General features: G+C 43.9%; 1 protein-coding gene across 2 annotated transcripts in view; it reads left to right on the top strand.

The window, feature by feature from the left end:
- PTGFR (prostaglandin F receptor) overlaps window positions 1-11656 on the top strand; it is a 73609-nt gene extending 61953 nt beyond the window's left edge. For both annotated transcript variants that reach the window (XM_083157822.1, XM_083157821.1), the window contains exon 3: window positions 8383-11656. In XM_083157822.1, coding sequence (XP_083013948.1) covers window positions 8383-8718 — 336 coding nt within the window. In that variant the 3' untranslated portion in view covers window positions 8719-11656. The remainder of the gene's footprint in view (window positions 1-8382) is intronic.
- Window positions 11657-13706: the final 2050 nt, after the last annotated feature.

Genomic DNA, 13706 nt, shown 5'->3' on the forward strand with positions numbered 1-13706 from the left:
CTGCAGTTGGCATGGGAATGCCTAGCTGCTCTCTGTGAATGGACCGGTCACTATGCAAGTCGCCGCATCCGTTCGAAACAGAGCCTGCACATGCACAGAAAGGATTGTGCCCATGCACAGAACCAAAACATCGCTCCCCGGTGCGAACGTGCGGATGAGCGAATAGATGAGGTATCCATTATACAGCCTGGACCCATATTTATTTATTTAAAGTCTCTTTTATATCGCAGCATATTCCGTTGCGCTTTATAATTGGAAACAGAGATAAAACTGGGTGGTAACAAACCGACAGAGAGGTAGGAGGGCCCTGCTCGCAAGCTTATCACCATTACTTTCTGTATAGTTTCACATGAAATAAAGAAGAATGCACATTTGAGAAAGATTTTGCTTTTGATATCAACTCTGAATCAGTCCCTTTGTCCGACTTTAGAGATCTGTTTTGTTTCCAAATTTCTAGCTCGGTTCCCCATTACATTGGTCGAGTTATATGTATAACATCTGGATCTGACTTTTTACTTGTCGCTCCCACGTACTGGAGATGTTAGCCTACAGCACTGGTTAGTGAACTGCAGTGGCAAAGGTGAATGCAGTCCAGTAGAAGCTAGCATCTCTGTGGCAGTGCAGGTGGACAAGCAAACATACAAGCAGGAGTGGATTGCAAAGCTGAACCGGCTCAGGCAGACAAATAGTACCGGACTGTGTAGCAGCACCGGTTACAGGCAGACAAATGGACAGGACCGGAGTGTGGAGCAACACTGGTTACAGATGGGAATACTGTAGTCACTATCAGTGAAACAGTGATGATATAGGACTGACAAGAATAGACAGGTAAAGAGCACTTACATAAAGGACACAGGTATATACAACAGAACATAAATGGAAGCTCAGTGAGAGCAGGTATGGGCTGGAATATACAGAAGAGTGCAGAAGTACAGATGGAGCCCCTTGGCCGGGGCTCGCCAGACACTCCCCGCTGGCGAGCGCTGGCGGCAGGGGCTAAACTGAACTGGGACGCGCGTGTGTCTCACATGCACGCGCGTCCCAGTCTCTCGGCGGGGACGCTGCATGTCCTTGCCCGACTCCGTTTCAGGGAGACAAGCAGGGTTAGGGGGGCGCTCGGGGCGGCGAGGGCGACGGGCGGTGATGGCCGGGACCGGAGGCAGGCTCCGTTGCCCAGGGGGAGCGAGTATATAGCAGTATATAGGAGTATACAAGATTAGTCAGAACTACTCGATGTACAAGTAAGGGTAACACAGGTTCCACGAGTATAAAGAATACAGGACTTCACATGTAATCAGGGATTGTCTGGAGTATAACCATAATCAGGACAAGGGCAGACTGGGTAATAAAGAGAAAAAGTTCCCAATTAGGTTAGCCAGGGAAGGCAACCCTCCCGATGAGCAGACTCAATCACCTGGACAGCCAGACACACAGAGGAAAAGTGCAGATTATGCAGCAGCTGAGGCTGAACACAGTGACAAAGTGCTGGTTATGCAGAAGCTGAGGCTGAACATAGGGTTATAGCAGGAGTCTGGCAGTTTGTGTGCAGTTACACAGACCAGCCACATGAGGCTGGTAGCAATAGATTGTGACTTAGGGCTGGGCCTCACATAGCTGTACAACGCGATTTGTTGCACCGCAACGAGCCTGCAAACAGGCTCGTAGCCGACTTCCCACACATTAGCAGCAAGGCCGCAGCCGCAGGACTTTGGGAGGACCGCATTTCAAGGTGAACATATACATCCTTGTGCAAATTAATTGAACCAAGCAATGAAAATGACATGTATTTTGATTTTATTAAAAAAAAAAAAGTAGTAGGTATGTTGGTAGTTGGTATGACCAATGACCAGTTGGTATGACCTCCTTTGTTTTTGAAAAGCATTTTTACATGGTTAGGCATAGAATCCACCAAATTGGGAGTCAGTGGTGATTTTAGGGTCATGGTACCACACTTGAATCAGTGCTTCAATCAGCTTCACTTTCGTCGTACAGTTCTTTCCTCTAAGGCGACGCCTGCACATAGACCACAGATTTTCAATAGGATTCATGTCTGGTGAGTTCCCAGGCCAGTCTGGTGCCTTTATATTCTTCCCAGCCATGAAATTCTTGAAACAAAAGTGTTGGTTACTACGCTTGTTTTTCTCATTGTAAATGATTGAATATGGTAAATCCGGCATACACCGGCGTAGACCTGATAACCTAAACCATTTCAGGCTAAGATAATATTCTCCATTCCGCTTTCCAAATTTATTTCGGAACGGTCTGGATGATATTATTCATTATTCCCTGTATTCATTCATTTTAATCTCATCTATTTATTTCAACAACGCACTTGCAAATGACAAGTGGGAAGAGCAGAATCAGCAGGTCCGGCTGTCAGCCACAAGCTCTTTATGAGTCTCTTTATGAGGGAAATCTGCACCGTTACGTGTCCCACTCAGTAAATGATCTAATTGAGCAGCTTTTCCTGGTGGCAGACGTGTCAGATAGATTTGCTGGATGCTGAGTAGCATTGATTTATGGGCCGGGAAGCCAGTAGCAATGGGGAAATTGATGCTCCGTTAGTCACAGTAAAAAGCCTTTTATATTAGAGCGAGATGATTGGGCTCTAGGACTTCACTTTGAGATTTGTGAGTGTGACCTTATCACTGTAAGGGTAGAGTCTTGATAATGCATTTTTAAAACCAAAGGCTTTTACCAACATACATTTCTGTACCATGGTATCAACGGCTGGCAATTCCACTTTCTGGGAATGGCCAGTCCAAGGACAGCACGGCCGGTGTAATGGTTAGCATTACTGCCTCACAGCACTGAGGTCATGGGTTTGATTCCCACCAGGGCCCTAACTGTGTGGAGTTTGTATATTCTCCCTGTACTTGCGTGGGTTTACTCCGGGTACTCCGGTTTCCTCCCACTATCCAAAAATATACTGGTAGGTTAATTGGCTCCCAACAAATTAATCCTAAAAAAATGTCTGTGTGTGCATGTATATGTGGTAGGGAATATAGATTGTAAGCTCCTCTGGGGCAGGGACTGATGTGACTGTTCAACTGTTCTCTGTAAAGTGCTGCAGAATATGTGTGCACTGTATGAGGAACTGGTAATAAATAAATAAGGACTGTAGTGTCCTTGTCCCTGCAATCAGGCATCCTGAGTACGGTTAGACTGGCTGCAGTCGCAGAGGGACACCAAACCGTATGCACCTCCTCCTGCATTGCTCAAGGATTGCAAATGCTAAGCTGCGGTGAGCGTCTTATCATATGAGCGCCTTACTGAATTAAGCCCATAGTGCGTACACACTAAACGATTTTAGAAACGATATTGTCAGTGGCCACATCCAGGAGTACAGCTGTCGTTGACGATAATCTCAGATTGAGCTGCATGTACAGACAACAGAGGACTCACGGGAGCACATTGTTAAGGATATAGTGCGTACACATATACGATATACATGAAAATGTCATTATGACATGTTGTTATTGTGAGGTTATCATACTCACTGTAAATCTGTAATTACTATATTTTATTAGGTGTAGTAATTAATGTACTATTTTAGTCCGTCGGTACCCTCATATTCCCCATAGATGTTTCTATTCCCCATATCTGTGTGTACCATAGTATTAGATGCTGTTAAGCAAATCTGGTAGGACAGGAAATAACCTTGTGGTGAATTCTTTCCTGGGTATGTCCAATTACCATACTTTTGTTCCTGCTATCAACAGGAAATGTTCACAGGGGGTAATCAGGACATAACCAAATTACCTTAATTGTATTTACACTCCTTTGTGCCTTTCTGGACTCTAGTAGACTCTGTGGGGCCTGAGCCAGCAGGGGGGAACAGCAGCAGTACCTGGGAGGGGGGATAAACCTGACTCTTGAATCCACCAATCGAGATCGAGTGCAAGCCCACTGATGGTATGGAGACGCGTGGGAAATTAGAAGTTTTTAAAATGACTTGCACACAAGCCAGGAGGGAGAATTAATGGACTGTCCTGGACTAAGAGGTTATGCTCTGTCTAGGTATCGTGTGGACTTATATGCTATCACTGCTGTGTGGAATAAGTGATAAGTTTTGTGCTTTGGACTGTGATGCTACAAGGACTTTGCTACCCGGATGTTTTTATGCTACCATTTGAATCTTTTTCCTGTCTTCATCTACTTTCGTGTGCTGTGATAAAAATAAACCATATTTTGGTTTCATCTGCTCGGTGTCTGAGTGATTGAGGAACTCGTACCCTCACATTTGGCGGCAGCGACAGTGGGATCATTCAGACACCAACCATCGAGCACAGAAAGCGCAGAGAACAGAGGATCAGACCATATGTAAGGAAACGGAAAATGCAATAAGGTGATGTTCAGCAAGTGAGCAGTGTCAGTCCTGTGAAAGGGAAAATGTTTCCAAGGAAAGAAAATCGATGCCTCAAGACCCCTGTAGCAGAGGAGCTCAGGGATGGAGGTTCTTCAGTGTATCGGCAGGCTGGGAAGCCGAATCTGTTATTTATTGTCAGTAAAATGCAGTATATCTGGAAGTACTGGGAAGAAGCTCAGCAGATGATCAGCGGGTGGAGAGTATCCAGCATTCAGGACAAGTTGTGTTACCTGGGGGATGCATTCCTGCACTGTAAAGGTGAGGCCACTTCTTGGAATCTGCTGGGGGAGCCAGAGTTTGTAGAATTTACAGAAGAAGTGATTGCTACAGTTACCCAGATGCTCCAAAGAGGACAATATTCTGAGGCTGAAGGACAAGTCCAGAATAAATTGATGCCCCAGATAGAACCAGAGGAAAGGTCTAGAAGGGGGCTACTGCAATCTGGGCAGACAACCGAGGGGTCTGCCACAGAATTAATTGTTACCGCAAGAGAAGGGTCGTTGTCAGGGGGGCCCCTAACTGCCCTTGAAGAAATGAGTATGGAGGAGCTGATAGCAGAATGTCAGCTGCGAGGTATACCCATCCAATCCTGCACTCGCGGGGAAATCCTTCAGCAGATCCTTCACGATCAGGGAGATCCTACTAATGCATTTGCTGATTATCGGGCATGTATCCTCCATTTCGGTGCACAGTTGAGTGTGTGGGAACAATTGCAGTGTCTGGAGGAGTGCTTCGTGGTGGCAGAGGAAGAGGCGATTGATCGGGGGCTCCTGGATACCCCAGCATGGCAAGATCAGTGTCGCAGGGGGCGTGATGAAAGGCACCGTTTGCAACTGCTTCTCCCCCATCCTAGGGAGGAAGCTGCTCAGTGTTCTCTGCAGGGGGAGGTTATCCCCAACGTGAAGGAAGTGAGGCCTCTGTGCCAGGCACCCCGGGAGGAGCTGCACTACTGCTTCCCTTTTGCTGAGGTGGGAGATGCAGAATTATTAACCTGCTGCCAGGGGATCTATGAGGACTGCGCCCAGGAGGAGATCACCGTGGTTAGAGGAGTATCCAACAACATCCAGGCCACAAGCATACCAGTCGCAGATGATGTCGTGTTTCGGGCTGCCCAGCATACTCAGCTGGGGAAGGAGGCTATCGCGGAGAAGGAGGTGTGCGCAGAAGTAGCTGCAGGTGAGCATCTGGCTTTTAAGGGGACAGAGCTGACACAGCCTGTCCTGCAGCCACCAGCGGAATTGTTTGTGATGGAGGGTCCCTCCTCAGCCCTGGACATTGAGACCAAATGCTGGACTGAAATTTGCCATGCCCCTAGTTTGGGTTTGGGGGAGGAAGGACAGGACGGGGTGGTGGAAGTGCCAGGGCCAGAGCCCCTATATTGGCCTGCTGTTTGGCCCCTGTTCCTTGGGCAAGAGGGGGAGGTGGAAAGTGGTCCCTGCCCCATTGTGCCCGAGGCAAAAGTATTAGTAGGTTACAATGTTGCAGAGGGGGGGTACCCAGAATCCGAAGAAGAGGAATCGCTACATCCCTTGTTAGTTCCAATGTATGACTTAGACTGTAATCATGCCCTTGCTGGTTCTGCAAACCAGCCGCCTTTTACAAGATGGGTTTGGTATGATGTCACCCTGTGGGACTCAGGTGGTAAATCCAAACCCCAGATTCTCTGCTCTGCATCCCGCTATTCCAGGTTGTTATTGGTTCCAGAACAGCTTGGTACCGGGACTACAATAGTAGGGGAAGGAATGTGAGGTTATCATACTCACTGTAAATCTGTAATTACTATATTTTATTAGGTGTAGTAATTAATGTACTATTTTAGTCCGTCGGTACCCTCATATTCCCCATAGATGTTTCTATTCCCCATATCTGTGTGTACCATAGTATTAGATGCTGTTAAGCAAATCTGGTAGGACAGGAAATAACCTTGTGGTGAATTCTTTCCTGGGTATGTCCAATTACCATACTTTTGTTCCTGCTATCAACAGGAAATGTTCACAGGGGGTAATCAGGACATAACCAAATTACCTTAATTGTATTTACACTCCTTTGTGCCTTTCTGGACTCTAGTAGACTCTGTGGGGCCTGAGCCAGCAGGGGGGAACAGCAGCAGTACCTGGGAGGGGGGATAAACCTGACTCTTGAATCCACCAATCGAGATCGAGTGCAAGCCCACTGATGGTATGGAGACGCGTGGGAAATTAGAAGTTTTTAAAATGACTTGCACACAAGCCAGGAGGGAGAATTAATGGACTGTCCTGGACTAAGAGGTTATGCTCTGTCTAGGTATCGTGTGGACTTATATGCTATCACTGCTGTGTGGAATAAGTGATAAGTTTTGTGCTTTGGACTGTGATGCTACAAGGACTTTGCTACCCGGATGTTTTTATGCTACCATTTGAATCTTTTTCCTGTCTTCATCTACTTTCGTGTGCTGTGATAAAAATAAACCATATTTTGGTTTCATCTGCTCGGTGTCTGAGTGATTGAGGAACTCGTACCCTCACAGTTATCATGAATATCGTTTAAATATCATCTAATGTGAATGCACCTTGAAATTTTTCAATGGAGTTCTGCCTCAGGATATTAGCAAGCGCCAGCCCCCGGCACCATCCCTGGGGCACACGCAACGGGGAACATCGACAATGGGGCTGAGGGTGGCAATGGGGGTGAGGGGGAGTGTGTGCTCTACCACAGGAATCTCTTACCCCTAGGGTGGTGGGGGTTAACATAGCAGGGTATCTTATTCCACTGGGGGGCTATTTCTGGGGGTTGGGAAGTAAAATTACAATGGGGGCCAATGGACATGGGGTGGAATTGGAGTACAAAACACACCCTAGGTATATATTTTTTAAATAAAATATTTAAATATAGTTTTCGAAATATTTTTTTTCACTTTATTATATTAAATTCCGGACAATTTCGGAGTGGTTGTGGTTTAAATATTTATTTTCAGGAAAGGGGTTAATAAAAACTTGAACTTTGCAATTTATATTACTAGAAGTATTTTAGACTTTCTATTTTCTTTGTTATACTTTTCAAGTAGTGTTGGCACCTTTTCTGTCAGAGAACGTAATAAACAATGGCACTCTCTACTACAGTCATTAACATCCTATAAACAGGGGTAAATTTACTAAGCTGGGAGTTACAGTATATTGAAGATGGGATGTTGCCCCTAGCAACCAAACAGTTTTTACTTCTTATTTAATTAGCACATTCTAGAAGATAATGGATAGGATCTTGTCCATAGCAAACAATCAGATTCTATCTTCAAAAAAACTCCCAGCTTAATAAATTTACGGCTCAATGACCTGCTTCCAGGTCCTGATAAAGGGCCACATGGTCTAAAAATTATTAAAGGCCTATTGTTGGAAATGGTAGAGATGTGGCCAGTGCTGTGTAGTCAGTTCTGCATGGGTGTGTCTATTGTTGCCTGGGTGTGGCCAGTTCCATGTGGGCGTATTTAAACCTTCACTATCAGCCTAATGTTTCCCTAGATAACTAAAACTAGGACTTATGATTTATGGCCGACCATGGAGCCAGCTGGTGGCTGATCATCATGCTGATCATGATGACGAGCCTATTAAATAGCAGCTTGAAGCTATATTTCCATCTGCCCCGTTGTTTATATGGCCCTGGAAACATTTATATTTCCTTTAAATACTACCGTAGCAGGGCTCATTTGTTTAAATTAGCGAGAATGAGTCACAAATAAATTAATTTAAAAGATATCTTTTTTTTTTTAAATTTGGGCAATTTTTAAACAGGGCAAAGTGTTGCCAGCGTAGCTCAAATAACATAAATGAAATGTAACAATTCGGAACAAAATAAAATAAACAGTAAATAATAATAAAAAAGTTATTGGGAAATAAGATGTAAGCTATTGGGGGGGGGGGGGGGGGGGTGTAAGGAATTTTTGGTTACCTGGAATCTGTCAAGCTAATATAATTTTAGATATTTATGTTGTATTTATCATTTGTGGAACCTGATTTGTTTACATTTTTGTTTTGTTTCAGATCACAATGGCCAACATTGGACTAAAGAACTACAAATCCCAGGAGGCTAATGCGACAATACTTTTTTCTCTCCGGATGGCCACGTGGAATCAAATTTTGGACCCGTGGGTGTACATTCTTCTGAGGAAGACAGTCCTCAAAAAACTGTTCACAATCGCCCGGCGCTGCTGCGGCGTGGAAGTCATCGGCTTACACGCTTGGGAATTTAGCTCGTTCAAGAACTCTTTGAAAGTCGCCACTATTTCAGAATCTCCCAGCTGCACACGAACAAACACTTTCAGCAACTCCCAGAAGGCAGACACAGAACAAAAATGTGAACTCATGCAAACAAAATAAACCAGTCCTGTTTTTCCCCCCCGATGGTGTTTCCTGTTATACCACAGGCTGGTATCGTGTGATGCAACATTATTGTGATCCCACATTTACTCAGTGAATTACTCCAGTTGAACCTATCATGAAGCTTAATAGGCTAGGAAGATTTCTATTTATTTTTTCATAGCATGCCATAGTGTAGACCCATTTTGTGCTAGGTATGAATAAACTGCAGCCCATAAAACAGTGGAGGAATTTATGGGTCATAGTCTGTAACATCTGACCTGGAGTATTTCATAGCAAATTGACTACATGGGAGAAGAGTAATGGGGGCATTCATGTTCAACGTAAACCCCTTCTCTCCCGGGCAGGACCCCCTTCAGGAGCCAGGATGGGGGTCAATCAAATATAATTTGTTATAAACAAAGTTCACATTTCCCTTGAAGCAATGTGGAGGTTTAGTAGATTGGTCCCTGCTGCGGACATTGGATAACTCACCATGCATGCCGAGGGTAAAAGAAGGGAGGGGGGCTGCCTATTTTGTCAGTTCCAGGCCCCACAATTTCTAATGGCAGCCCTGACCCCAGTTCAGGATTATGATTATTACATGGTCACAATGGAGAATATTCTAAGAAAATCGTAATAAAAATAGTAAAAAAAAAAGTGAAACTGCTTAAGAATACTTTAAATGGTGTCAAAATTATATATATATTTGGGCTAGGAATAGCAGCTCTCTATTAATCCTCCCTGTTAGTCGGAGGACGGAAAGATAAATATAGGAGAAAATGTATAGAGTGCGCTCTGTGTTGTCCACCACCTTTTACATATACTTTAAGGTAGACGCAACAAATTAAAACGTGTTAAAAAATATAATTTATTTTCCAGACACAAGCTTCATATTTCATATCTTCCAAGAAACAAATACCCGACGCGTTTCGTCATACAAATGACTTTATCAGGGGACAGTTTTTTTTTTTTAAAACCCTTTGAATATAGGTTTAAGTGATGGATCCTGTTTTAGGATAACTTTTATATCAGGAATAACACCTTATTCCAGCAGGAAAAAACACATTTTCAATAGGAATGAAATATTCAACAGGTAACAAGCAATGACCTGGATCACTTTAGAATGGATCCTGTGCCACCAGTGTCTGAATACAGCTACTACAGTCGAGCACCATCTAGTGGATGCCGGCACGCACAACAGTTGAATTCCCCCCATACACCTGTAGAGGTGAGGATTAAATCAATAACGATATTTTCATTGCTTTTATGCAAATAAATTAGTTTGTCCATAATATTGTTTTCAATCAGTGTTTAAAGAGCCCTAATTGGAGTACTGGATCACACACCTAAGTAATTTTCCACTATTTGAAAAATAGAGAATTTCATTATTAATAAAACCAACATCTTGTAGGTTTGTTGACTTATATGTTTTAAATTCTAAGTCCATATTTCCATGGAATTGCCCAGATAAAAAAGGGTTTTATTTTAAAATCGACACAATTTAAATACATTTAATTAAACCTTATTTTCACGAGAAAACATACTTTTTTTATTTCAAATTTATAGTAAAAAATAGAATAATAATTTTTTTTAAATGTCTTTCTGCAATTTCTTGAATAAAAATTGAATAATCATTTTTTTAAATTTCAGCTATTTAAATGTGCCATTTTCTAGAATATTCTCCAGCATACACCTTGCCGTATTTTGTTCACTGTGTATTTTGATTACTGCAACATATTGCATAAAATAATTGTATATTTTTAAAGAATGAATGTAAATGTTTTCAGTTGTACGTGCCATATGTAGTTTTGTTTGTTCTGTTCAAATTGTGCAATAGTTATGTATATAAGAAAATATTTATGTTGACTGAGTCAAAATACATTGTACAAATGTCCGGATTACTGAATTTTTTTATCAAAGACGCTAAAAAAAAAAATACAGTATGGATTATATGTGTATTGTTGTTAGTGTTTGCCGAATCATTTTGTATATATAAAAATAAACTGGTAAATTGTTTTAAAAAAAATGTTTTGTCAAATTCCAACTTAAGCTCAGCTTTTTTCAAGAAAAACATTTCCTGTTTTCTTGTGATAACATATGGTATCCGGAAAAAATAATCTGGATCCATATGTTATTCCGTGTTGCACCCAAAGCATAATCCCCAATAAGTGCCAGGTACCGTGGCTATTTGAAAATTCCCTGGCAAATCAATTAGCTGCAATAAATAACTACAGCTAATTCAATACCCAACTTTTTGTACTAAAAATACTTTTATTTAAAAAAAAAAAAAAAGGGTTTTAAAACACATAATACTCCTGGACACAATACTCATACTTAATATCAGAACTTTAATTTTTGGAATGAATGGTCTCTGATTTCAATGCTAGTGTTGAATACAAATCCTACTATATATGCTATGGGTAGGGATGGCCATCGACCATCGATGATTCAAAATAATCGATGGTTTAAGAGCGACTTCAAATATTTTTGCTAGCGATGGGGGAGACCCAGATGGTTTCCTTACATTGATGGTATAACAGAACCAATGTTTTTTTTTTATTCAAGGTGCCGGGCCACGCCCCCTAACCTTATGATTGGCCCACTGGCCAGTCAGTCAAAGAAAATGGATGTCCATCGATCCCGTCTGGTGTAGCTCCTAGCACTGGACTGGGGGCCAATACTGATGATGATAACTGCTATGGTTGGCGGAAATAAATCAGTGGGTGCCACAGGTTTCTGCTTGCACCCCCCTACTCCCCCCGCACTAGCTGAATGGAATCTCACTTTAGCAGGCTTCCACAGCTGTCCTCATCTACAGCAACCTCTTCGGAGCCGGTCAAAAGGCGTCAGAAAATGACATGGGATTTACCAAAACCAGTGCAGTTGTTACAATGTTGTGTGATTTGTAATTTGTGTCACACCTGGCGTGCATTGTTCTCTGTCCTGTCCAATGTGATATCACACAATAAATGTTTTTCCTTTGCAAACGTTTAATGTTATTAATTTATCAACTGTCGCCTATTAGCGCTTCGCACTTGTCATCTGTCCACACTTTAGATTGACAGAACCATTATTGTAAGACTCGCCCTTGGAAGGTGCTATCACTCTTGTCCCTGTATTCTGATATTTTCTTTCTGCGCGGTACCGCGATATCATATACATCCTGATCTATCTTCCTGTGTGCCTTAAATGTAATTGATGGGGAGGATATAAACCAGGATAGCATTAAATCACAGTGCATAGCACATGGTCGGAGAGATGGAACAAATGGAAGAGAAGCAGGTGAATGACAATACTATAGTCCCCTAATATCTGGCTGATGACCGTGTGCTGTGTGGGGGAGGGGAGGCAGGCAGGGGTTAATGTTCATTGTCTGCCATTCCTGGTAAATCTTACAAAAAATGTCTAAAAGAAGAAATAAACAGAATAGCACGTATCAATCTGTGTCTGCCATAGTATATACCGTATACAGGCCTGCACAGTGGCTGCAGATGAGCTTAGCCATGTGTATCAGAGCGCCTGTGAAGGGCCCTGCTGTGATATACCGCACTCAGATAAGCCGCATTGTGCTGTTTGGGTATTGCCCAATATTGACTTTTCTCTTTTCATCTACTTACGCAATGGGCGCTCTCTTATCTATGTAATAGATACACTCAGTGTAGTCGGTGGCTGTTCCGGGAGGTGATAATGAGAAGCTGATTACTATACTTCCCTAATGTTATCACTGTCATCTGTGTATTCATTCCTGCTAATAACGTACAGTACACTAGGTGATTCATCGTGCCCTACGGGCGCTCTTCACACCGTCGTAAGGGGCTGCGCCCCCTTAATTTGTGAACATTTGTATATGAGAAAGATGGTTAGAATTGTATGTAAGATGCCTGTATTGCAACTTGAGTTATAGGTGAAATGTGTTAAATAGAGAGCATATGATTTGGAAGGGGGTGTGTATTGTTTTGTTTAATTAAAAAGCGGTACATTGATAGTGTGGATGGTACGGTGACATTTGTGGGTGTAGGGGGGTGGTGTGTGCGTGTTGTTTAGGTGTGTGTGTGTGCAATTGGCTCCCCACTGGTGGAGGTCACGACACAGGAAAACAGGACGCTGGGTAGTGATAGGGGTGTGTGGGCATAAGGGGGAGTAAAGAGGAGAGTGGGGGACACTGTGCAGCTTCTGCCAGTGGATGAGGGTCCAGCGTGGCAGCACAGGAGTACAGGACGGTGGCCCTGAGTCAGTGTCTCCTCCTACTGGGTGGGAGTTAGGGTGCATGAGAGCAGGAGACTGGGCGGTAAAGCATGATAGGGGCATGTGGGCAACACAGCGTCAGTGACTCCCCAGTGGTGGAAGTTACGGTTCAGGAGAGCAGGAAGCTGGGTAGTGATAGGGGTTTGTGGGCATAAGGGGGGCTAAAGAGGAGGGTGGGGGACACTGTGCAGCTCCTGCCTGTGGGTGAGGGTCCAGCGTGGCAGTACAGGAGTACAGGATGGTGGCCCTGAGTCAGTGTCTCCTCCTACTGGGTGGGAGTTAGGGTGCATGAGAGCAGGAGACTGGGCGGTAAAGCATGATAGGGGCATGTGGGCAACACAGCGTCAGTGACTCCCCAGTGGTGGAAGTTACGGTTCAGGAGAGCAGGAAGCTGGGTAGTGATAGGGGTTTGTGGGCATAAGGGGGGCTAAAGAGGAGGGTGGGGGACACTGTGCAGCTCCTGCCTGTGGGTGAGGGTCCAGCGTGGCAGTACAGGAGTACAGGATGGTGGCCCTGAGTCAGTGTCTCCTCCTACTGGGTGGGAGTTAGGGTGCATGAGAGCAGGAGACTGGACGGTAAAGCATGATAGGGGAATATGGGCAACACAGGGTGAGCGGGTCCCCACTGGCAGAAGTTACGGAGCAGGAGAACAAGAGGCAGGGCAGTGATAGGTTTGTGTGGGCATGAGGGGTAGTAAAGGTTTTTGGCTGTTGCAGAGTAGGGATGGCCATTGGTGCAGACGCCATCGATGGTTGGCATTG

The sequence above is a fragment of the Crinia signifera genome, chromosome 8 (genome assembly GCF_055691185.1).
Source record: "Crinia signifera chromosome 8, ASM5569118v1, whole genome shotgun sequence".
NCBI classification, from domain to species: Eukaryota; Metazoa; Chordata; class Amphibia; order Anura; family Myobatrachidae; genus Crinia; species Crinia signifera.